Consider the following 26297-nt stretch of genomic DNA (forward strand, 5'->3'; position numbering starts at 1 on the left):
ACCATCTGTTGACTCTTTCTACAAGTTCGTATTTTCACACCGACCTGTGTTGGTACATGTATTAAAAAGTATGGTGCGACTGCCACTCGCCCCTCTCTCTTTGCTGAGTGGCGCAATGGCTCCACGTTCGCTGGATCATGCGTTGCGCGCGTGTGGTTACAGGTTCAAGGGTTGTTCTGCCATCTCCGCTGGTTTGAAGGTTTTTATTTTTCTTCTGTTGGTGTGTCTGGTACGGCGCGTCAAGTTCAGGGGCATGCGCCGTTGCCTTTCTGAAAAGAGTGACTCGACTGCTGCTTTTGCTCTCCTGCCGCACCCTCGCTTCCAACTTGCCGCAGTAAACGCAAAGCCCTTCGAACTTTGTTTTAGCCTTTTTCCATCTCCCTCTGTCTTCTTGATCACACAACGTGCCATTTCTCTCCGTTGTGCGGGCGAATGAAAGTGCATCCTCCCTGCATGCGGTTACTTTCGGATGGCTGAGTGCGTGGGACCTTCGTTGGCTCATTGGAGCGGTGGCTCTTCCCATTCAGAATACGAGCCGAGCTCGGATTCGGACTCGGACAGAGTCTCATGCGAGGAAGAGGCGAGTTCCGCATCGTCAGATTCGGATATTGAATGGATGTTATAGTCAGGCTGCTGATGATGATGTTTACTAACAACAGCTGCAGAACATTGAAATGTGCACATTGCATTGACTACGTTATTTGTATACTAATCATAATGAAAAAGAAATTGCTATGTTCATTCCCTGTTATGCTCGTTCCCTGAAACCAAGCCGACACTGGGGGTGCGTCACAGCCAGAAAGGTCCGACAGCGAAAGGGTTAAAAGAAGAGACTTTTCGAGCAGTGGACAGAGGGTCCAGATGTGAACTAGGACGTTCAACTTGCTCTTGTGTGGAGTCGGCTTCCGTAACTGGGGCCGCATAACTAAGCCAACAAAGCCTTTTTCCTTCATTTTCTACAACCTGACATAGCAGTTGATGGGCATGGTGGATTCCTTGCCCTAACACCACCATAAGCCACAAATCCATCCACAATTTCGTTAATAGTGGCTGCGGTTTCGTCCACAGCAGTTGCAGCAACTTTGCAGTTTCGTCTTGACTCAAAGCAAAGCTGTCGAGGACGAAGATCATTGGTTACATTGCAATGGACAGATGATCCGCCTGTCCATTTAAAAGATTGGGATGTGTTTGCAATTGTGAAAAGTGTGTCTCAGGGTGAGAACGTACGCTGCAGCTGTGCCGCAAAGGAGGTTGCAAGGCCTTCGCCGCTGCGAGCACTAATCAATCACGAGATGAAGAGAATTGCAGCTACCACACTGCTTTTGTGCAAAATAGAAACAGGTTTTGCTGATTCATTCTGTAAATAAAAGCTTGTTGATTTAGGAAGTATTTGTTTATTGTTTTGTTGATATGCTCAATAATTCGACGTTCGGTTAATTCTGACATTGTTTTGGCGTCGTAAAATCTGAATTAACAAGGTTTTATTGTAGCAAAGGTCAAGTAAATGAAATTTCACTGAACAAATGAATGAAGCATGAAGTTGCAGATGACAGTTTCCCATGCTTACTCAGAATGGAACCCCGCAAATGTGCAACGGAATTAGTGATGCATGAAGTTGGTGGCGACAATTGCCCACAGTACACGTTTGCACAGAATGGCAGCTCCCCCTCCCCCGCGGAACAGTCTGCCGCAACCGCATACCTGTATGGCACCACTGCTGTGACCTGTGAAAATGTAGCGTCGTGGTCGGGATCCCATCCTGTTGGAACCCTCGCACTCATGCACGCAGAAGGATGTCACCGTGGTCCCATCCACAGACTTGATCACGCAAATCCTGCGGCAGCAAATCATATAAATTATTTCGACCACCTAGAAGACATGCACCCGATGCACGGTGCACGCACAAGTGTTCATGCATTCCGCCCCCTTTGGAATGCAGCTGCCATGGCTGGGATCGAATTCTCGAGCTTTGCAGCGCAACGCTATAGCCCCTAGGCTGCAGTGTTGGGTCTATGATAAAATAAACATTTTGGTGTAATGTAAAGCCAGATGCAGGTGGTGCTATATGTCAAACGTTCAATTATTTAGTTTCCACCGGTTATCCAGAATTCCTACTTTGTGCAAGATGCGCTGTTGCATCATAAGTACAGCAAAAAGTTAATGTGTGTTACATTCGAAAGCTATTAGAAGACACGGCATTCCAGGACAAAAAGTGAAGGCAGTAAACCACCAAGTTATGTTAAACCTGTATCTCTGTGTTCAGGCCAAGAAAACATGCATTCACCTGAACAAACTGGACAAATGGACTCTGTCCTCATATATGGAGAAACTGCAGTGAGCAGGCACCTGTGCCATCTGGTCAAGCATGTAGTTTTTGAATATCATAAAAGCCTGTTGACAACAGGAACTGACCTCAATTCTGCGGTTTTGTGTGTCAAAACCACAATATGATTATGAGGTACACTGTAGTGGGGCACTACAGCTTAATTTTGACCACCCAGGGTTTTTTAATGTGCACCCAATGCATGATACAAGGTACAGTAGAACCTTGTTCATACGTTCTGGAAAAACAAGAAAGCGAGAAAAACGTGCTAACTGGGAGAATGTAGGAGAATGTAAGCAGGTAAAAAAATTTGACAGACCCAACTATTGGTAATGCGAAGCATCGCGCGGATCATTGCGGCACGAGATGCCGGCGTGGGTTGAACTTGTGGTGCTCCGGCAGCCCGAGACGAGTTTTGTTATTTATTTTATTTATTTACATACCCACTGGCTGCCAGAGCCAGCCAGAGCGCATCTGTTTTTCTCGCGTTGCGAGAGATCATAGCAGGTTTGATGCATAAAAAAAGTGTTTACATAAAAATGCACAAACATGATGCAATAAAAATAAGACGTATATAACAGCGAATGAACATTAGAACTCATTAAATATCAAAAGCAGATCATTGATGAATAACAAATTATTTAGCAAAAACAGCAAACTCCAAATAACACCAAAAAGGCAGAACAAGACCAGATAACACTGCACACCTAACAAACCCTAAATAGCCCAACAAAAAAGGTGTACGCAAACATAAGTAACACTGCTCAAAGAATTATTGTAAGTATTTCTCAAACGAAGACAATGAATCCTAGGTTACATCATTGGCAAAGCTATTCCATTCTACAATGGTTCTGGGAATAAAAGAGTTCTTAAGGCAGTTATTACGTGAAACAAAAGGTATTGCAAAAAAAAAATGCCGTTATCTGGTAGCATAGTCTTCAGAGTAGGTGATAATATGTGATATAATATCCTTTTACTAGCTGGCAGAAGAACTTTAGTCGATAAATTCAATTCCTGTTGATAACTGAAGGTAATCCACTTCGCCTGACGAGTTCAGTAACTGATGTACACCCGTAAGAATTATAAATATATCACACTACCCGTAGCGTAGAAGAAATTTCGTTCAGGGTGGGGGGTTGGGGGGGGGCCTCGCATTGCATCTCGGCCTCCTCGTTATAGAATTTGTCGTGGGATCACATACACAAATAATAACTGCATTGCCATTGCCAAAGATGCTGCAAACGAATTTTTGAACGCTACGCACTGTCAAGACAAGTAAAATATGTATTTTTTCATAAACAATATGCTTGTATGTCCAAAAAATTGTGCCTGAAGTAACTGATATCAATGCTTCCGTGTTTTTTGTCTATTTAATAAGTAAAGGGAATATCACACAAACTTTAGAACTATATCAGTTTGCAACCAGCAAAGCAGTACATGTCGCTGATATGGAAAATGTAAAGGCCATGAAACAAAAATGTCAAGGACAAATATTTTAAAGAAACTTTCTTATTCAAGAACTTTGTTTAGATATTTGTACACATGTAATGGCCAGGAAAAATCTCAGTGACACTGTCCTTTGTTACAATGTATTAAGCAGGAGCAGCTGTGACTGGTCGTGTATTATGAGTAGTTTGCATCTAAATTTTAGTTGCAACAAAGAGCACATATAAAAAGCAGGAGTTCTGCGAAATATGCCAAGGGCGAGTCAAATGGTAGTGAGCCAATGCGAATATATGACAAACGGGGTACTTCATTTAAAAGTAGTCTTCATGAGCATTGATACATTTGTCCCACTGGCTAATGAGTCGCATGATTCCTGTCTCATAAAGCTCCTTGGGTTGCTGCTTCAAGAAGTCTGTAATTGACTCTTTCAGATCATCATCCGACACAAATCTGGTTCCCTGAGCTGTTTCTTGAATTTCCCGAAATTGTGGAAGTCACAAGGCGACAGGTCTGGGCTGTATGGCGGAGGTTGCAGCATTTCCCTCTTGAAGTTTGCCAGTTCAGTGTAAACCACATCAGCGATGTGGGGACGGGCATTGTTGTGGAGCAAGATGACCCGATTCGTCTATTTTCCACGTCGTTTGTTTTTGATTGTGACATGCAGGCGATCTGGTGTTCCACACTATTGGAAACGGTTGACAGCCTCTCCAGGTTTAGCAAATTCGATCAGCAATGGCCCCTGACGATCGAAAATAAAGTCGACAACATCTTTCCGGTGGAAATGACCGCCTTTGCTTTCTTTTGGGGTGGCGAATTCGAATGTTTCCACTGTAAGCATTGCCGTTGTGTTTCAGGCTCGTAACAGTGGCACCATGGTTCGTCCCCGCTCACAATTGCAGACAAGAAGTCGTTGCCCTCATTGTGATACCAGATCAGATGAGTCAAGGCAGTGCCGAACCTCTCCCGTCTTCTGGCGGTGGTTCAAAATCTTGGGCATCCATTGTGCACACAAGAGCCAATAACTGAGATGGATGGATGGATGGATACAACTTTCTTGAATAATTGAGATACTCATGAATTATGGTGTGAACCGAACCATGACTGATGTTCATACGCTCTGCCGCTTCCTTGATGCTTATCCTCCGTTCTTGTCTAATCAGCTCATCAACCTTTGCAAGTGTGTTGGGGATGATTGCACAATGGCTTTGGCCCGGTCTCGGATTGTCTTTGAATATTTGATGTCATTCTTTTAACGGTTTGCTCAAACGCTTCACAGTGGCCAATGACATGCAATGTTCAATGCAGACAGCCGCCATACGGTGACTAAATTTTTTTTTCGAAAACAACTCAGCTGTCAAAAACCCCATGACACCATGCAATTCAACGTTTGGAGCATGCTTTATGTCATGCACCCATGTTCAACCCCCCCCACGCCCCCCCCCCCCTGAGCTGTCGCTCGCAAATACAGCATGTGGCGCGCGGTCACAATGTTATCGCCCGTGGACTTTATACGAAACATGAGGGTGGCAGCGACAGCAGGAATGTGCCCGGAGTGTCGATATAATTGCTATTGCAATAATATAAGAAGATTCTCCAGCAACTGTAGTGTCCCGTGGCCCATTACTTTTCGTAAAGGAGGCAACAAAATCGAACTTTCACCATGCGACAATTTGCTGCGCCGCAACAATGCCTCTTTTTTTTTCTTTCATGGAGTGGGTCACCGAAATGAAAAAAAAAAGCATGTTGGCCACAATCAAATGCCTACTTTGGGCATCTAATGTGGCTACTGAAGGAATATCGAAGAAAATGTGAGACGCTTGGTCCATCGAGAACCATACTCGTGCTACTTGGTATCCTACACCAGCAAGACAAAGACTTTCCGGAGAGATTGTACTCAAGCAAACGCGTTGCAATCCGCTGAGTCCCTGCAGTGATGGCGGCAAGCGACCATTGTTTCTTTACTCGTCCGCTAGCTAGAAAGCGTCGAAAACTCTGCCAGGCGAAAATCCACTTGGCCAGACAAAAATGAATATGCGCCGAAGTACAGTCGCCGACTGAATTTCCGGACTCCAAAAATTCGGACATGCTCGATTATTTGGTCTGCTTCGCGGCACCGCCATTCTTTCCATAGACCATAATGTATAACAACTGCCGAAAGTTCGGACACCTTGCAACCTCTCATTTGATTTTTCTGACACTTCTTGAGCCAACTCGATCGAGAGCACCATGCATCGACTCTGACCGGTGCATGGTTCGACTTGCTGAACGCCATTTTTGTTTTGAACGGAGCCTCCTTACTGCCCCACGAAGTGGCGCTGCTGCAAATCCCCGCTCATCATCATTGTTTCTGCCTGGTTCGATAGAGTGGTTCTACAGCAGTTCTGGTTTCAGCTTAGTAAGCCATGTCAAGACAATCCAGCAGCTGATTTGTTTCTTCGCGCACAACGCTGCGAGTATGCCACGTTTTTTGTTTGTGCGACTGGTGTCGGCATGGTGGTGTTTGCTTGGTGTGCTGTCATCATCATCATCAGCCTGGTTACGCCCACTGCAGGGCAAAGGCCTCTCCCATATTTCTCCAACAACCCCGGTCATGTACTAATTGTGGTGTGCTGTGTCGAGGTTCAAGTGATCCAACGCGGCATATGGAAACATCGCGTCAAGTGTCTAAAGGCGCCGACAGTGCCCGCACAGGCTGCGTTGGGGAATGCTGGCAAGCAGGTGCCGGGAGGCCTAAGATTTGTCGCCTTCCGATGTGCTCCCTACCGACGTGGAAAATGTTCTGACGAGACTTGCGCAGTGGTTGCATTGTGATTCCGGACACCGTCTCATTTGACAGTTTCACAGATGCTGACACTGCTGTACTGACATGCGCAGAACTCGACGACGGCAAGATCATTCGTCAGGTTTCTGCTGCACTGCCGGACGATGACCGAGTCGGAAGATAACGCACCATGTGCTATGCGGCCGTCGCATGCGGAGCATGTACAAGCAGTGACTGTGCTTTCAGTTGCCTATAGTGACCGTACGACCCTCTCCGAGATTCAGGCTTATCTGACTGCGTGTAAATGGAACAACGTGCAACGCGCATTCGCAATTTCTTCAAGCCTACTGCCGAGCCCGAATAAGTGCGTGGAAATAAAGGATTTCATTTTTTTTCCTTAATCTGCTTTTTCGGACACCTGTTTATTCGGACATTTTCGAAGTCCCCGTGAGGTCCGAATAAACGGTCGGCGACTGTATGCCGCGCGGTGGTCGGAGCAACACGAGAAAAACTGATGTGCTCAGGCTGGCCCTGGCAGCCCATGGGTAGTGAGAACAAGAAAATTGAAGGGACTCAACATGTCCTCGTGACTAAAAGTCAAAGTAGAAAAATAAATAAGAAGGTAGTTACCTTTGCTGGCTTTAGTGTCTTGACATGGATGCTTTGGCGCAGGTGAAAAAAATGTTTATGTTATTTCTGTGACACGATGGCACGAAAGAATCACCACAACACTTCGTCTCATCGGACCTTGCTGCTTGCTTTGTCAACTTGTCTGACAATGTGTCAATTTGGCTTGTCTCATTGTATGGTCTGATGTACGAATTTAGAAAATTTAAGGCAAATTTGGCGTCAAATGTTTTAACAGGATTAAACCCCCCAAATTCCAGAATTTTAAATCTAAAGCACTACTTTGGAAGTGTCAATGCACCTTTTGCATCAAATGCTTATGAGAACTTTACAGCCATGTTTCGGAATTAAAATCCATCTGCCCTGTAAATTCCACGTCCCATAGAGAGTGGTTTGGATCAGAGAGCAAGCAGGTATAGCCGGTACAGTAGCCGACCGATTTTCCGTGCCTTACGGGGACTGAAAAATAGTCAGAAAAATCGAACAGTCAGAAAAATTTAATTTATTAGGCTTTGAGTGGCTTAAGAAAATCCCTAAAAATGCCCTGCCTTCGAGGGCAGGGCATCGCGTGGAGGCGATCTGATTTGCTTAGATTTGCGCAAGAGTGACGTCTCCATGTACAGCCAACAAGAGCATCACCGAATTGGTGATCTCTGTTGGTGGAGATGGCCATTAAGATTGAAGAAACGAACCATGTTTCTTCACACCACTTGGCTCTCCCGAAGGCTCAGGAGGTGGCGCTGACCACACAGACACAGAGCCTCACAAAAACGCACAAAGAACGTCTCCGAGACACGCCGGCTTTCTGGACACCATGTGCAAAATAGCAAGCGAAACTTCAACAAGAAAGAAACAAACAGATCCCGCACTGATTATAAAAATAGTACTAACAAAAAAGATATGAAGAAAATGTGCGTCCCCTTGGGCATTTTGTCAGCCAAAGAAGAGCGGGCATGGCCTCCGAGACGTGGGGCTTGTGTGCACATCTCAACCTTGAAGGCTATAGAGCGGGCCACTCGAAGGCAAGCCCGGTCAAGCCAGTGTGAAATCCAACATGGCGGACTTCAAGCATGGCTCGGAACGAGCGATTTAGTCTGGAAAATCGAACTTCGGCACCCAAATTCGTCCGAAAAATCAGTCACGAAAATGTATTAATTCTATGGGAACCCTCACAGTGCATGTTTATGAAGACCAGAATACAGTAAAAGCTAATTAATACTGATCTCACGGGATCAGGAAAAATTTCCGAATTATCAGAATGCCGAATTAATGAATTAACAGGAAAAACATCATTAAAATCAAGTTGGACAAGCATACCTTTATTTACTGAAGTATTTTGCAATGGTCATCTGCTTTTTCGAGCAGATTCCGGCTGACATCATAATTTTTCTTAACTCTTCCAAGTGGCCTGCAAACTGTCTGAAGTGCTCAGGCAAACGCCCTCCAATATCAAAAGTGCCTCCGTGACTTCTTGCTAGGTGCGATGAGGTCGCGGCTGCACCTCCTTGCATGACTCTTCGTGTGAATCATGGTCTTCCCGGGCGCCCGTGACATAATTAATAATTTCTTTATCGGTCAGGAGACCAGTTGTGGTGACACAGTCATCAATCGCGATGTAGTCCTGAAGGGTCACATCTGTGGGAAGGACAGCATCGAAGGTCGGGCAGTCATCATCGGTGGACTCGGCTGACACCTCGTTGGCTACTGCCGCATGCCAGGGCCTCACAAAACCGCTGTGCCGAAAACAGTTGGCAATGACTTGTGGAGGTGTATTTTTCCCCACGTGGGCGATGATGTGCACCGCGCCAAGTAAGTCCACTTCATACAACTTTCCAACTTCTGAGCATAAGATCATTCACTGTAGCAGGTGCTTTCGGTACTTTGACTTCACGTAGTGAACGACAGCCTGGTCCAATGGCTGAAGGGCACATGCAATGTTGGGCGGCAAAAAAACTACCTTGACGCTCTTCAGTTCGCCTGTACAGTTATGTGCACTGCAGTTGTCAACAACCATAATTATTTTGCGGTCCTTCGACATGAAGTGCTGGTCTAACTGCTGCAGCCAGCCTCGAAAAATGTCCAAGGTCATCCAAGCCTTACTGTTCGCTCTGTACCCGACAGGAAGGCTTTTGATGTTTTTAAAACAATGTAGCTTATGCACCTTCTCGATGACAAGTGGCAAGCGCTCTGTGCCAGTCACACTGGCGGCAAGAAGCATAGTTATCCTTTGCTTGCACTTCTTGCCACCAATGCACGGGTCCCCTTTGAAAGTCACAGTCTCGTCAGGCAGAGCTCTGAAAAACAGCAGTTTTGTAAGCATTGAACACGTCACTTGGTTCATATTGGCGATGTGCTCAAGCAGCATCACATTTTCCCACTGGGTGGTCCTGCTTTCGTCAACGCTGCCTTTTCGCCGCACACACTTCTCAAGACGAGTTCGTGTCTCTCCCGAAACCTCGCGAACCACCCTTCTGAACCTCTGAACGATCCAACGTTCATCAATGCAGCGTACTTCTCACCTTGTGCCAAGATGAGAAGTCCGCTAAAAGGCAGGGGTGCGTTGCGACAGTCAGTAACCCACTGGAGCAAAGCTTCTTCGAGCTGGGGACGAGCTGGGGTTCCCAACAGCTTTCTTGATGCATAAGACTTCTCGCTTTAGAAGGCTTGAAGAATCTGTTGTTCATTTTTCACATACGTTCCCAACATGCTCTGCTTCACATTGTACTTGGTCATAATGTGCTGTCGCGATTCGCCGTTCTTCAAAGCCTACAAAATTTCCAGCTTAGTTGCCAAGTTCATGGCTTCGTACTTCTGCCGCTTTGCCGGCGTTGGCATCACTGTAGAGCACGATGGTGGTGGCATACAAAACATGGTCACAATGAAAAAAGAACACTCCGCAAGAAGAGATGATGCCGACTCGACAACACAAGGGAGAATGGCGTCGAAGGCGCAGAGGAATGAAGAAGACACCGACGTTTGGTGACACTGCAATTGCCCCCACTAATTGATGACGATGGCGATGCTTTTCAGGTTTTGGTTTCACTCCAGTGGTGCCTGCGCTGCTTTACCACACTTTTGTGTAGCAGCAGCCCCCGGCATTTGTCCGAATTAAGCATTGCAGGGCCGAATTCTGAGGAATCAACGAAGGTTTGGTCCCTTAGACTAACATGCACTTTGGCCGGGACCAATAGAGCCGTCCGAATTGCCCGAATTTTTGAATTAACGGGTGTCAAATTAACGAGCTTTTACTGTATCTAACAAGTACGAATTTTTTTGGAGTCCAAAAAATCCATTGGGTACTGTATTCTAATTGACATTAAGAGAAAAAAATGGAGCTGGGCAGGCCATGTCTGCGCAGGTTAGATAACCGGTGGACCATTAGGGTTACAGAATGGGTGGCAAGAGAAGGGAAGTGCAGTTGAAGATGGCAGAAGACTAGGTGGGGTGATGAAATTAGGAAATTCGCGGGTGCTAGTTGGAATCAGTTGGTGCAGGACAGGGGTAATTGGAGATTGCAGGGAGAGGCCTTCGTCCTGCAGTGGTCATAAAATAGGCTGTTGCTGCTGCTGCTGATGATCATGATGACGATTTATATTCTGTTACCTCTGAGAGAGTAATGCTGCTCGCAGTGTAATGAAAGAGGAGTGGGTTCTCCTTATGAGTTATTTGCATAAAAATGTTTTCTTTTTTTCAAGATTAATACAGTAAAACCTCATTAATTTGAATTTCATGGGACTGAAAAAAAAATGTCTGAATTAACCGAATGTCGAATTATTGAGATTGTCAAGAAAACAATAAGGAAATGCATACAAGTACGTCTACATGCTTTTATTTACTGAATGAATCAGCAAACCTTGTTTCTATTTTGCACAAAAGCAATGTGAAAGCTGCGATTCACATCTCATGACTGATTAGTGCTTGCAGCAGCGAAGTCCTTGTGACTTCCTTCACAGCGCGGCCACGGCACGCGTCCTCATCTGAGACGTTTTTCACTACCGCGCACACATCCTGGTTATTTTTTCACCAGTGTAGCCGCCTATCGCGATGTAGACGGTGCTCTTTATCCTCGACAGCTTCGCACTGAGACAAAACGAAAATACTGTTTGCCGCAACCATTGTGATTGAAACTGCGGCCACTGTCGATGCAATCATGCATGGTGACCTTGCAGTTCTGAAGGCATGCGCGGCCAATGTGCGCACCGAGTCAAAGCAAAACTACTGTTTGCTGTAACCGCCGTGGACTAATCTTCGGCAGCTATCGATGCGATTGTGTATGGCAACTGCGCAGCCATGAAGGCATGCAGCCAATGTGGTGCTAAACGCAGGAAATAATTTAAAGGCCCAAATAGGCACGATGTGCTCTGGCGTTGCTGTCATTCACGTACGATTTACACCGATGACTATGCCGATGCAGACTTTGCTGCTTCGTTTCGGTGGACGCTAACTGTGGTTTTGGTCTTTTGTGTCGCATACTTGTGGCGCTCCACACTCGCCCGAGCTCCGAGAGTTGTCCGAATTAACCGATGTGCGGCCAAATACATCCGAATTAACGAGTTTCATTGCATTAAATAATACATACGCCTGCCGTGACCAGAGGACGAGTACGAATTACCCGAGTTTTCAAATTAATGAGGGCCGAATTACCGAGGTTTTACTGTAGTCATTTGCTACTTCTCACCCAATGATATGCTTTTTGGAGGTTCTCATTTAACCTGACTTGATCCTCAATTGAACTAACTGTTTCATAAATCACGTAGTTGTCCGCATATAGTTCAACATTAACATTAATGTCAGTAATGATGTAATTTATAAAAATCAGAAACAACAGAGACGCAAGCATGGACCCCTGGGGAACACCAGAATCAATGCCATCTCAATTTGAGGAAGAGCCGTTTAATGAAACATACTGATAGTGGTTCGAAAGGTAAGCTCTAATCGATGCTATCAGTTTGTGATTTGTTATTCCAAACTTAATTTATGTAGTAGTCTAGTGAGAGACTTCGTCAAATGCCTTACTAAAATCCATGCAATCCTTCATTTATTGCGGCTGCGAAATCGTGCGTAATTCCAATTAATTGTATGTTAGTTGAGTCACCTGATCTAAAGCCGTGTTGAGTGTTTGTTGCACTTTGTGTTGTACAAGAAAATCAACTATATGTTTATAAATTATGTGTTCAAAAATTTTACAAAAATACATGTTAAAGAAATGGGGCAATAGTTTGTGACATTTGATTTGTCACCGAATTTGTGCAATGGTTTGATTCTGGCAGTCCTCCAGTCGTGAGGCAATACACCATTTTTCAGAGATTTATTAAACAATAAAAACAAATACTTGGCGCACCATTCTGCAAAGATTTTTACAAAGGCATTGGGAATATCATCCAGGCTGGGATTGTTTAACATCTAGTTTTAGCAAAAGGTTGAAAATGCCGTGCTCAGAAATTTTCACAACCGGCATACATGGTAAAGACACACTGAACATTGGAAAATAATTATTACCTGTTGTAAAACAGATTTGAAATGGCCACTGAAAGCTGTACAAACAGCAGAGTCATCACCAAGAAAGTGACCATTAAATGAAAACAAAATGTTAGGGCATGAACTTGGCTTAATAGACATCCAGAATTTTTGGGGGGATGTCTTAATGAAAGAAAGAAGTGATACACTGTAGTATTTTGCCTTATCATTCTGTTTCAATTGCATTGCTACCTTACAAATGGCTTGTCATGGTCTTGTCACAGCCGATTTGTTGCTAGTGCACCGGGGAGCGTGCTTGTGTGTACTCGTCGTCATCTTTTATGATCGGATCACTGTGGCGCATAGTTGCGTGCTACGTACCCTTGGCGGTGAGCTTGAAGTGCTTCTCCGTGAAGCATCCCCATTGCTGTGGTCTTTAAACGTTTTTTTGCTGACTGATCCACTATGCGCATGTCTGTTGCTTCCTTTTGCTTCCGCAATGGACGTAACTGCAGTCAGTGGCCAACGGCACCGCGTGTTAGAATGTCTGTTACAAGCGAGGTTATTGACCAAAATTTACGGACAACTTGTCCTTTAGAATAAATTGTCTTCTATATCCGGTGTCTCTTACAAAAGAGGTCCAATTAATGGGAGAGATAGGGTGGCCAACCATGCATGCAAATAGTGTCCATTATACCCGATTGTCCGTTATATTTGTGTCTCTTATAACGAATTCAACTGTACATTGGTTTGGTGGCGATAGCTGTGTATGTGACGTGCAACGACCCAGGCAAAGAATTGCTGGTACTGGAATAGGAAATTGTGCATGCCATCATTTTCACGTGAGAAGGGTGGCTATATACATGTTCTCGATCGGGCGTGCGGCTCGTGGCATTCCTTGTTCACATTGGATTTAGTGGCCAGAAAACTTATACACGATTGCAGCCTGCAGCGGGAATGGTGCAGTGTTTCGGTTATTGCCTATCAAGAGCATGTGCTAGGCATCCAATGGCACCACGTATTGTGAAACAAATAGGCGAAGATGCTTATCGCAATAGGATTGGCGGTAATAAGCTGTGAATGCTGCATGCGATGACCCTGGAGATTTGCTGGTACAGAAATGAAATTAAGTGCACGTCGGCATTGATGGGTGGGCGAATACTGCAGTCAGGCTGCAGCGTCAGGCAGCTATATACTGTTCTCCATAGCATGCGCCTTGCACATTTTCTTGTTTACATGGGATCTAGTGGCTGGAAAATGTATCACACAATCGCAGTTTGTATGATACGTTTTGGCACCAACTGAACACTGGTGCTGAAAAATCGTGTTTTCCGACAACGTACAAACTGGGAAAAAATGAGCGTAGCTCTATTGGGTCATGTTCTGTGTTCTCCTTTGCAAACGTTGGCGCCAGGAAAAGGTACGTAACAGAAACGTATCAATGAGGTTCTAGTGTATGTGTACGCACGGTAGTGAAGCCGCGGTAGAAGCCCATACGTCATGCAATGGTGGCTTGTGAAGGCAAGGCAGCGCAGTCTACATTTCACAGGGCCAACTTCTTGGTGGAAAAAAAAAATAGTTTGTTGTTCTAGGCTTGTTGTGCTAAGTTGTCTACTGCACCAGCTCACATCACCTCGCAAATATAGAGCACACAACAGTACAAATGAAGCATACGTGAGAAAATATTTGCCACAAGATTGTGTCACAATCGTACCTAAATACACCCATCTGTATTATAGCCATCATTCTATAACGGCACTGTCCACATCACACCGGCGAGCCTTGAGAGTTTTGAATGAATTCAGAGCAATGGGTTCACCCATCTTTTGAACTAAGTACCATAAGCATGTGTCCTTAGCACTAGCACACATTTGTTATTTTGGCATTAACCGAAACCCACATTATTTTGACATAATTCCCAAAAAGCACAGTTCAATCTTCACTAACACAGCATGCGCGCCACTTATATAGTTTGTCTGGTACTGAAAACATAGCTAAAACATAATATTTAGTGAAAAGGCAGTCAAAAAATAGAAGTTACTTACCTAATCTTATAAGGTTAATACTATACAAAACACCATTACCTTTTAAGGCTACGCATAAGACAGTTTTGACGCCATTACATTGTTAAATATGGTAATAGGCTCTCGGCATATCTCAGCACGCATCGCCACGAGCAAACTTCAGAAATCCTGCACAGTTTCGTACTCATAATTATTCGTGGGTAAAAGCAAACAGCCTGTGACTTCACATTTTCCTATTTTAATTAGATTGTCAGTTCTTTTTAAAATGCTTTCATTGGTGACGTATTGGATGCATAATTTTCATCAACTAGTGTTTTGCCCCACGAGATGTAGTCGCACTTCAATTGGACAACCATAATTGATTTCGCTACTCATTGGTTTAAAAGCGCATTTCAGCCTTGCCTTTGCAACGATGTGAATTGACCTTGCACGACACACTGGCATTCTTGCATTTCGCCTCCGTCGAAATGCAGCCGCCGTGGCTGGGATTGAACCCGTCTCCTTGGGCTCAGCAGCGCAATGCCGAAGCTGCTACAGCCCTATGGTCGGTGGAAACTAACCTTAAAAAATGCTGTGTCACTAGAATTTCATTGGGTCTGAGGGGGATAATGCAAAATTCATAATGCTTTGGTTTCCAAGAGCACCTTCTCTTTTCAGGCATCCAAAGCTGGATGTGTTCCTCACATGTTCCTATTACGTGCCACACATAGGTTTCACAAACATCGTGGAATGCAGTGAAGACCACACATCAGCTTCATGCGTTCCCGACTGTCACATGTGCCCACCTTTTGCCCGAGGAGGCGAAGCGCACGTACAGCTGGTCGGTCTCGGGAACCACCTTCTGGATGAACACCTGTTCGTCATCCTGCTCCCCATAGGGCCCTGGCGGGGAGACATGAAGTGGAGTCAAGACGATTCAGCAAGGCTGGTAGAGGGGCTAACAGGTCTTCCATCTCCAAATAAGTTACGCTACACTGGTTATATGACGAAAGGGTGGACAGGACAAAATACGAGACATCAGATTTTTATTTTACATTTTGCTCTTTTCATCATGCTACCTGTAAGTGCAACTTACTTAGACCAAGATGACTCACTAAGCTATTTTTTGCTTCTACACATGTCCTGATTACGAAAAAAAAAAGCATTAATATTAGCTGTTAAAAAACCAAGACTGCAAAAAAAAAAAGGAAATAGCTGTCTACAATGCTGGCCAAACTTGCATAATGCTTTCACTAGTTGGTCACGTTGATGGGTGACAACTTCTTGGATTCTTAACTGACTCAATACTTGTCTAGACTTTGAATGCATGAGATCATTCGGTTAGATTATACATATGTGGTATAGAAGTTTGCAATTACAATGAAACCAAAAGTTCTGTATAATTTAAGGACCCCTACTTCAACACCTTTTGCACTTACACAGTAACATTTTCTTTTACACACTATCATAGCTACCTGATGCAAATGACGCTACTTTTTGCTGCACAGAACTGTGTGGAACATAGCATCATTTTACGTACAAATGTGATTACCTCCAAGCTACTTGTTGCTGATGTGGCACAGGCTTTACAGGGAACACTGAATTAACATTAAACTGATATAAATCTAGCTTTTATTTTTTATTTCAACAGAGGGCAGTCAGTATAACCATCAGGAAAGCTAAAATTGGGGGTTTAAATATTTCTCAGCTGTTAACTCAGCTTGAATATTGTTATGTGATTAAGTGATCGTTCACCTGCATTATAAGTTAGGTTAAGCAAAAATACTAGGCTTCTTGTCGGCTGCGCAATTAATTCATCTTGTACCTCCTAGTGGGTCAAGACACAAGGTCAGGTGGCAAAATTAATTAGATGTTTCTGCAAGTTTGGTCCATGTGTTAATCACGATATTTAAAACCTAGAACACTCTGAACATAATTATAATGTATGTGTTTCTACACAGCGAGCAATGATTTAAAACATTTTTGAATGAAGGATAGCTGATCCAACTTGAAATATTATGCTGACAAGTCTACTGGTCCGAGTGTTTTATGGCACAGGAGAATGATGCATCATTAAGAGTTGAACATGTTACTAGGGATGTACAAATACCGAATGTAGATTTTGAATCAAATAATGAATCAAATCACAAAAATAAGCTGCCGAATCGAATATAAACATCACAAAATTTTTGTTAAACATAATGCCAACAAATTGAGGACAAGAAAATATGGTACTGTACTGCTCATGAGTCTTGCAGCAAGTAACAAGAATGCGGCAAGCCAACAGTAACTTAGGTACATAGAAATCAAGATATAAAGTACAGTTGACTCTTAATAAAGGGAACATCAAATTATTATGCCAGAAGTGATTACAGCTCAGTTCTAGTATACAGTGCAGTCCACTTATAACGATACCACATATAACGATATATCGGTTATAATGATGGGTCGACATGAGAGTGTCATTTTATGCATTAGGTCTATGGAGAAAAAAAACATTTATAACGATAGGTTATTCACCGCATATCGGATATAACGATCAAAATTTTGTCGTCTAAACGGCGTTTTCCGTGTCAAATAATCTTAACATTTGCGTTGCTTAGTTCCCTGAAACAAACGATGTTGAGGCGAGGCGATGTTTACCTTCGTAGCTTCGTATCTGCTGCCATTACCGCGCAGCGCGTCCCGCCCCGCCCGCGCACCGGAGCTGCATAGGCGCAATGCGCCACAAGATGGCGCTAGCTGCTTTATGCGCGTTGCCCACAGTAGCTCCGAAAGAGAGAGAGAGAAAAAAAAAGCAACAAGCAAAGCGGCGCGGTGACGCCCGTCCCGCGTCTCTCTCTCTCGCGATAGCAGGCTGACACCACCGAAGCAGCATGCAACCAACGGTTCAACCCAGTTCGAAAATGCCGCCGACAAAGCGCAAAGCTGTGTTGCTTGACACAAAGATGGATATTTTGCAGGACTCTCGATGGGCTTCAAGGTGAGCGCCCTTGTGAAAAAGTATGAGCTCGCCCAGTTGACGATATCAACCATCTTGAAAACCGGGAGCACCGCAATTGTGAAGGCAGGAGCTATCAGCGGCCATGCCGATCAGCGGAAAAGGGTTAGAGACCTTCTGTACGCCGATGTTGAAGAGGCGCTTTACCAGTGGTTCATCCCCAATTGCTTCAAAAAGGCGGCCCTTGTGCATAACGACGAACTTCCCTAACCCACTGAGACCAACACGGTGGAAGCCGCTGACATAACCGAGCTCTGGGAGCACGTTCCTACTGGTGACACAGGTGGTGCGTCGAAGGAGGAGTTTTTGACTGCAGACAGTGCTGCCTCGTTCTGCGATGAGGTCACCGAAGCGGCGATCGCCGAAGATGTACTGTCTCGACAGACGGCAAAGTTGTGCGACAGTGCCAACGGCAGCAGCGACAGTGACAACGAGATTGACATTGGCTCCTTGACCCCGACCTCAATGTCCACGCAAAGTGCACTGTCGTCGATCGACTGCTTAATTGATTTTATGCATGCTAAAGGATTGCTGCCAGTGTTCGTGCAGCAGCTGGAATCCATGCACACCGCGGTTGTGAAGCTGAAGCTGCCGCAAAAGCAAGTTCAGATTTCGGACTATTTCGGCGCGCCTAACCCTTGACACGGTCATTGGCGCTAAAAATAAAGTTTGTTTTTCACGGCCTACTTTCTACAACACCTATTCTTTAGAGCAAGCCGCGAATTCGAAGCTGCAAAGGTATGTTCCGCGTTTTTAATTCCTTAAATTTTTTTTTAATAACTGTAGTCCAGATATAGCGATAATTGGTTATAACGATCACATTTTTCGTCTTTCTCAATATCGTTATAAGTGGACTGCACTGTATGACTATCTGGGAAAATTTTTTTATCAATAGAATTTCCATTGAATAGAACCAAATGCTTTTTTGCCTCTGAAAGTAATGAATTAGTGACTTTCTGTTGTACTGAATACCAATGAGGTCTTCAGTTTAATAGTGGGCCTGTGTTTTGTGGCAATCTTTTACTTATTGCTTAGAAAGTTTCGCTTTCCAGTTTTTCACCAAAATACAGAACTCAACTTGATGGCCGGTGGGTTATTGTAAGGCCAATCTGCGCGACAGACGAAAGGACCGAGCATCACATGACTCGATCACCGCTCCGCGCATAGCTGGCGTCAACACTAATGAGCAAGCACTGTCCTCGCCGTTTCATTGTCAGGTTCAGCGTCATTTGCCCCCAGTGAAATATTCCGAAATCGGGAGGGTCCCGGCAAGTTCATACAAAGCTCACTCCATTTGCACCAAAAGCGAAGTGAAACGCTCAGTTGGGCGGCATCAAGCACGAGGGGCTCTGTGGCGCATGTGCCACGGCGTGGGTTCTACACCACACATACTGAAAATGAAAAAAATCCAACATCTACTATTCGATTGCCAAATCTAATTATTCAAATGTTCACTATTCAATTCGATTCGATGATATTCCAGTATTTGCACACCTCCCCGTGTTTGTTCAGCTAGAAGTTGCTAAGAGAGTAATAAAGATGATAGATGAAAAGTGTGGTCAGCTCAGCGATTGGAAGTGTAAATGGATGAGAAGCATGAATCATGTTGTGGGAATGGCACAGAAATGCGGTAGCCCTGTGCGACTCCAAAGCTGTAAATATTAGTGAAATTCCAGTTCGCACTAATACAGTAACTGACCAATATTTGGACATGGATGGGACATAAAAAGAGTCAGAATTGATCTGGTATGTTCACAGAAAAGCTAATATCAAGGGTAAGATCAATTTAATTGTTCGTTAAAAAACCAGATTTACAGTAAATTTTTTAATAGAATCTTGCCCTATGCTGGGCTCAAACAAAATATCAACTTGAAATTTCATGAAATTTTCAACAGTGAAGTGTTTTGCAGTTGTCCGTCATGAAGACCAGTGGGCATTGCATGTCGTCATGAAGTGCAGGTATTGTGCATACGACCTCGACACTTCAGCGCAGTCAGTTTGGGCTGTGGTGCTGTCAGTTTAGACTGCTGATGACTGCGGCAGCTCATCACCCACCATGCCCTCTGCTAGGCCTAACCATCATTTCTTCATCAACAGGACCAAACTTGCAGTTCAGTGCTGTGTCGATGAAGCTCTCTTCGTAGTGGCCACATTGCACTTGAAATCTGAAGAACTGCTTCAACACTGAAAGTGATAGCAGCCTGAATGATGGCAACTTTGTTTGTGACTACCATGTTTGCAGAATGGCCTGCCCAAATCATTTTGAAAAATCAGGCGATGCACCATGCGGCACCCAGAATTTCAGTCACTGTTATACAATGGTTCTGTGGAGTAGATGGTGCCACGAGGAAGTCGAAACAGCCAATCAAGTTCGATTAAGTCCAAAAATCAGTTGGGAAATGTAGTACCCCTAGGTTTCTAAATGCAACAATTAAAGTCGACAGCCCTTGAAGTAGCATAGAAAAATATATTTGTTCAGAATATAATAAATGATTCTGTAAAGGATCTGATTCCGGTGCTGGTGCTGTGAACGTCTGCACAACAAGCGGATGTTATGTTTGCAGCACCGGCCTCCTCGGCGTGGATGGCACCTAAAATAAAGGCTCAGTTTCACCACCGCTTGGCTGCTTGTCGGTTGCACTCAAAGTTCGTTCTCTCTGCGTGCATCTGTCTATAGCGGACACTTTTCGTGCCCCTATGGCCTGGTGACCTGGACGTAGCAAGCACACGCGATGGAAGACGAAATGAACACTACAGTGTCCAGCAACAATGCCCCGGCTCCTCAGCCCCAGCCAACAGTGACAGTCGACGTCCCTGCCCCCAGCACTGCCATGGATGCCACTTCCAATGCCCAGCTGCGGCTGCCGCCGTTTTGATCGAAGAATCCCGCCATATGGTTCACGCAAGTAGAAGCCCTCTTCGATCCACGGTGCATCACATCGCAATGTGTGATGCACCAGCACGTCATCTCAGCACTTCACTCTGAGGTAGCTGATGAGTTCGACAACGTCATGAGAGCCCCGCATCCGGCCACACCCTACGACTAGTTCAAGGCCATAGTGCTCACACGCAAAACCGTGTCAGAGAGCAGCCGCTTGCAGGAACTCCTCAATGCGGAAGAACTTGGCGATTGCCGACCATCGCAGCTATTACTTTGGATGCGACAGCTACTCGGTGACCGTACCCAAGACTCCGAGAGTCCACTATTGCGTGAGCTATTTCTGCAACGCTTGCCTCAGACACTTGTCATGGTTTTGGTAGCTGCGGATGATATGCCTCTTGACAAACTGGAAGAGCTCGCGGACCGCGTCAATGACTACTCAGGCTCAAGCTCTGCAGTGTCCTCGACCACTGTCACATCAGACCTCGAGGCCCGGCAATCTTGCCTCAAGGAGGAAATTGACAGGCTGATGGACACCATGGCAGCAATGGAGATGGACATGCCTCGTCGCTCTCCACTGGCTAGGGGTGGCTCCCATTCGCTTTCCTGTTCCCGCCCAAGACACACTTTCGACGACTTCTGCTGGTACCACACCAGGTATGGCGCCAGCGTTGCCAAATGTCGACAGCCTTGTCGCTGGCAGGGAAACATGGAAGCGAGTCACTGATGGCGGCACGTGACTCAACCGCTATGCGAAGCCGCCTATTCTACATCACAGACAGGATCGCAGGCCATCGCTTTCTAGTGGACACCAGTGCAGAGCTGAGCGACATTCCTGCCTCTTGCCTCGCCGACATTGTTGTCCGAGGACTGCACTTTTGCAAGCCGTGAATACATTCACTATCTGTGAACGTCTGCACGGCAGACGTTCACAGCATATAGCATATAGCATATAGCATATAGCATATAACGGCAGCATATAGCCAATGCTCCCTCATCATTGACCTGGGCCCGCGTCGCATAGTTCGCTGGATTTTCATCCTCGCCGACATGCGCCATACTAGGTGCGGATTTTCGTACCCATTTCGGTTTGAACGTGAATCTCCGCTTCCGTCAACTTGTGGACTGTACGACCAGCCTCTCCATGCAAGGTATCCTCACACCACTGTCGGCCTCCATGCAAGCAGCTCCGCATTCACCATCATCAGAATTTGCTTCTGTCCTCAGTGAACCAAACCTAGCAACCTGGAACTTCCGGTGCGACACACTGTGACGCACCACATCGTCAACACGGGTCCATCAGCGTCCTGCAAGCCACGACGTCTTGCTGGAGGTCACCTCGCCACAGCTCGCAGAGAATTTGACCACATGCGGCAGTTAGGCATAATCCGCCCATTATCAAGCAGCTGGTCATCTGCCCTGCACATGGTGCCCAAGCGTGACCCCGGAGATTGGTGCCCTTGTGGAGACTATCGTGCATTGAATGCTCGCACCGTCCCCGACCTGTACCCGCTTCCGCACATTCACAACTTTGCTACCACTCTTGCTGGAACAACCATATTTACCAAGACTGACCTCGTCAAGGCATATCACCCAATTCCTGTGGAACTAGCGGACATACCGAAGACTGCCACCACAGCACCTTTTGGCCTATCCAAGTATGTCCGCATGCCTTTCGGGTTACGGTATGCAGGCCAAACTTTTCAACGCTTCATCAATGAAGTCGTACATGGTCTGCACTTCGTCGTTGCCTATCTTGATGATCCGCTGGAGGCAAGTTATTCATCAGAGCAGCACAATGACCATCTGCAATTGCCGTTTTTGTGACTGCAGGAACATGGCTTGACTATCAATACAGCCAAATGCGTCTTTGGTGTTGACAACGTTGAATTTCTTGGACACCTTGTCGCACCTGAGGGAATCAAGCCATTGAACAGGAATGTTCAATATCTGCGGAGATTTTCCACACCCAACGTCACTTCGCAAGCTCTGCGAATTTCTCGGGTTTCTGAGCTTCCACCGTCGGTTCCTGCCTAATATAGCATGCATCATTCTACCTCTGCCCAACATGCTAAAGGCTCCAAAGGCACCATGTGCGACCTTGGAGTAGACATCTCAAGCAGACGCCGCCTTCCAAGAAGCCAAGAATGCCCTCGCAGATGCCACCCTCATAGTGCATCCCCTAACTGCAGCCCATGCAGCTCATCACCGACGCCTCCTCCAGTGCCGTTGGTGCAGTTCTGCAACAATTCCAGCAGAATTTGTGGTGTCCACTCGGTTTCTTTTCGCAGAAGATGAAGCTGGCAGAAGCTCGATACAGCACTTTCACCCGTGAACTCCAGGCTGTCTACCTTGGCATTCGCCACTTTTGCCACCTTCTCGAAGGTACCGTGTTGGATGTACTGATGGATGACAAGCCACTGACATTCACTTTCCGTGGAAATCACAGCACACACACACGTCCCGGCGAATTCGGCACCTGCATTTTATCTCCGAATTCACGGTCGACCTCCGGTACTTCGAAGGACCCATTATCATGGCTGCCGACGCCCTTTCATGTGTTGACGTGTTTCCCACTGCTGCTGTGGGCTTACAGATCATTGCAGAGGCACAACATTCTGACAACGAGCTGCATGACCTGCGTGCAGGGTCCACGTCTCTCTCGTTTTCTGAGGTGCCACTGCCGTTCTCCTCCGATACGATTGTCCGCGACATGTCAACAGGCTGTGCCCGTGCATTTGTGCCTTCCTCCCACCGTCATCAAGTTTTTGGCAAGCTACACGAATCGAGCTATCCTCGTGCTCATACCACTTAGCGCCTCATCGCCTCCCGTTATGTGTGGTTCGGCATCAACGCAGATTTGCACCGACGGGCTCGAGAGTGGCAGCGCTGCCAACGTGCAAAAACGACCCGCCACACCAAGTCACCACTTACACCCTTCCGGCCGCCTGACTCTCGCTTTGACCACGTTCACATCGACATTGTCAGTCCGCTGCCTTCATTGCGTGGTAAATGCTACATCCTCACCTGCGTTGGCTGCTACACGTGCTGGCCTGAAGTGTTTCCCGTACAGGCTATTACGGTGTCCACCATGGCATCTGTTTTGGTAGCCAGTTGGATATCTCATTTCAGCTTCCCCAGCATGGTAACAACCAACTGCGGACGGCAGTTCGAAAGTGAGCTCTTCGGAGCGTTAACAAGCATTTTCGGTATCTGCCACAATCACACAACTGCATATCATCTGTCAGCAAGTGGAATGGTGGAAAACCTTCACCGCCAGTTGAAAGCCGCCCTCATTGCCCGCAACGCTCGAACTTCATGGGTCAATGACCTGACGCTAGTTCTACTAGGTATTCGGTCGGCGATAAAAGACGACCGCACGTGTACTGCTGCCGAAATGGTCTATGGGACAACACTACGTCTACCCGGTGAATTCTTCGTGCCACCTGCAGTCCCCAGCCTGTCCCCTCCTGCCTATGTTGAGCAACTTCGGTCGCTCTTTGAGCGCTTGCGACCAACATCACCTCGACAGCGCTCCACTTACGACGTTTTCGTAAGCAAAGACCTAGCTGCCTCAACTCGCGTGTTTGTGCGCCGCGAAGGCATCCAGCCCGCCCTCACTGCACCGTATGACGGCCCGTTCGAAGTGCTACAGCGTAGAGAAAAGACTTACTCTTTCTGTGAACGGCTGTGAAAATGCGATTGCAATCGACCATGTGAAACCAGCGTACATGGCAAACTTGTGTGTTTCTCTTGCTCTCCCCACTTGTTCCCCGCCCGATTCTCCCCCATCCGTACCCTGTCCCGTGAGAAAAAACATGACCTGGGCATCAGCGCGACAACAGCGACCTTTGCACCTGCAGGGGGGGAGCCCTGTAGAGGATCCGATGCCGCCGCCGCAGCAGCGAATGTCTACACAATGTCTACACAACGAGCAGATGTTTATGTTTGCAGCGCCAGCGGCCTTCTCGCCGTGGAAGGCACGTACAATAAAGGCTCAGTTTCACCGCCACTCGGCTGCTCGTTGGTTGCACTCAAAGTTCCTTCTCTTCTCTCTGTGCGTGTCTGTATATAGCGGGCATATTTCGTGTCCCAATAGATTCACCCATAGTATGTGTCGCTATTCAGATGTCATCTAAATTTAATGGCACATTTTTGCTCAGGAGCTGACATTTATTAATCTTTTAGAACTAATGTAACAGAATGAATTGCTTGGGAGTGTAAATTGTCTATAAATTTAAAACACCTTATTTTACTAAAACCTGATTTCACTTTCCTGAAACACTGTAGGAAGACCATGCAACATAACTGAGTCCCAGAGATCAATAAAAGAAGACACGGCATGCTTTCTCAGTAAGGTTGAGTCAAAATCAAATACAGCAAAATTTAAATATTGCTGACTATTTGCCATGGTGGTTGGAGAAATGCAATGCTACATTTGACTAGCGATGGTTTTACCGTATTTACTCGATTCTAACGTGCCCTTGTTTGCAATGTTCACCTGTTTGCTGTGACCTGAGAAAAGTCCTTTACAGTACTGCTCAGCTCATTCTTTCATACAGAAACGCCACTTTCTCTCATTCGGAAAAACCCCTCCCAGTGCACTGAAGTTGCGATAAATAAAAATGTCGCAGTTTTGCCTGAACGATAAAGCATCGATTACAATAGCAAATTAGTAGACAGCTAGACGAAAGTAAGGGTAGTAGTTTTATCGGCCGTGTAAACTTTCGAACGTTCGCTTACTACCTCAATTAACAAGCATGTTGTCACATGTGCACAAGCAAACATGAACACATCTCATTCAATAACCACGGAAACTCTTTAAACGTTTGAGTGAGGAAATGCGGTCAGCGCAGTAGCAGGAGTGAGTGAATTGACCTTTGTGTGGCGTCTCGCTTCGACGCGAACTAGGCGATGAGAAGACAATGCAGTGCGCCTAGATGCATAGACTTCCTACCATTGCACATGGCTTTCAAGATACGGGCCGCGGGGCGGCTCCCTATGTGGCAGCTTCTCCCATTTGCGCCAGTCCCGCACGCAAGTTTCGGGAACTGAGAATACCCGTGATGCGGCCCGATTTCCGCTTGTCTCTGCACATATGACCGCTTCCCTTTTAATTGCGGCATCGTGCTGAACTCGACATGTCCTTGCAGTCGGCACTTCCACTCTGATAGAGCAAACTAAGAAAAGGGGAAGACAGACAGTGCACTAACCTAAGCCAAAGGAAGCATTGCCTAAGCACACGTACTACAGCACATGAAGGAAGCTATTGCAACAATGCTCAAAGCGCGTACAAGGCAGCCATGTTGAAATGTCGATGGTGATATGGTAACGCAGATTTAGGGTCGTACTCGATTCTAACGTGCACGCAATTTTTTGACCCATTTTATCACAAAATAAGTGCGCGTTAGATTCTAGTAAATACGGTAATGCATCAAAGCAACAATTGTAGAGTGAGAGACGGGGAAACAACAAGTGGGGTCCTTAATGTGCTCTCAAGCCTGACTACAAAAGTGCCGCTGCATTTCATGCCATGGGAACGCGGTTGCCCCGGTTAGGAAATTAACTGTGACCTTGCACTCAGCACCAGAATGCCGCAGCCATCGATGAACCGCGCTGAGGGCCTATCAAGTTCACCTAGAGTAACCTTGGTACGAGGCAACCTGGGAGATACCACATATGAGCAGGACTATCCGTGAGCTACAAGGCACTCGTGACAACGTGAAGGAATGAGTAGAACAGTATTCTTGTCCTCTATCATCATCAGCTTACTTTATGCCCACTGCAGAAAGAAGGCC

General features: G+C 45.9%; 1 protein-coding gene across 2 annotated transcripts in view; it reads right to left on the reverse strand.

The window, feature by feature from the left end:
* Positions 1-26297, reverse strand: part of LOC139048139 (SH3KBP1-binding protein 1) — a 175765-nt gene that overhangs the window by 15468 nt on the left and 134000 nt on the right. For both annotated transcript variants that reach the window (XM_070522647.1, XM_070522646.1), the window contains exons 16-17: positions 15424-15520; positions 1702-1834 (exon numbers count right to left, since the gene is read on the reverse strand). In XM_070522647.1, coding sequence (XP_070378748.1) covers positions 1702-1834; positions 15424-15520 — 230 coding nt within the window. The remainder of the gene's footprint in view (positions 1-1701; positions 1835-15423; positions 15521-26297) is intronic.

Source organism: Dermacentor albipictus, chromosome 7 (assembly GCF_038994185.2).
Source record: "Dermacentor albipictus isolate Rhodes 1998 colony chromosome 7, USDA_Dalb.pri_finalv2, whole genome shotgun sequence".
In the NCBI taxonomy this organism is placed as follows: Eukaryota; Metazoa; Arthropoda; class Arachnida; order Ixodida; family Ixodidae; genus Dermacentor; species Dermacentor albipictus.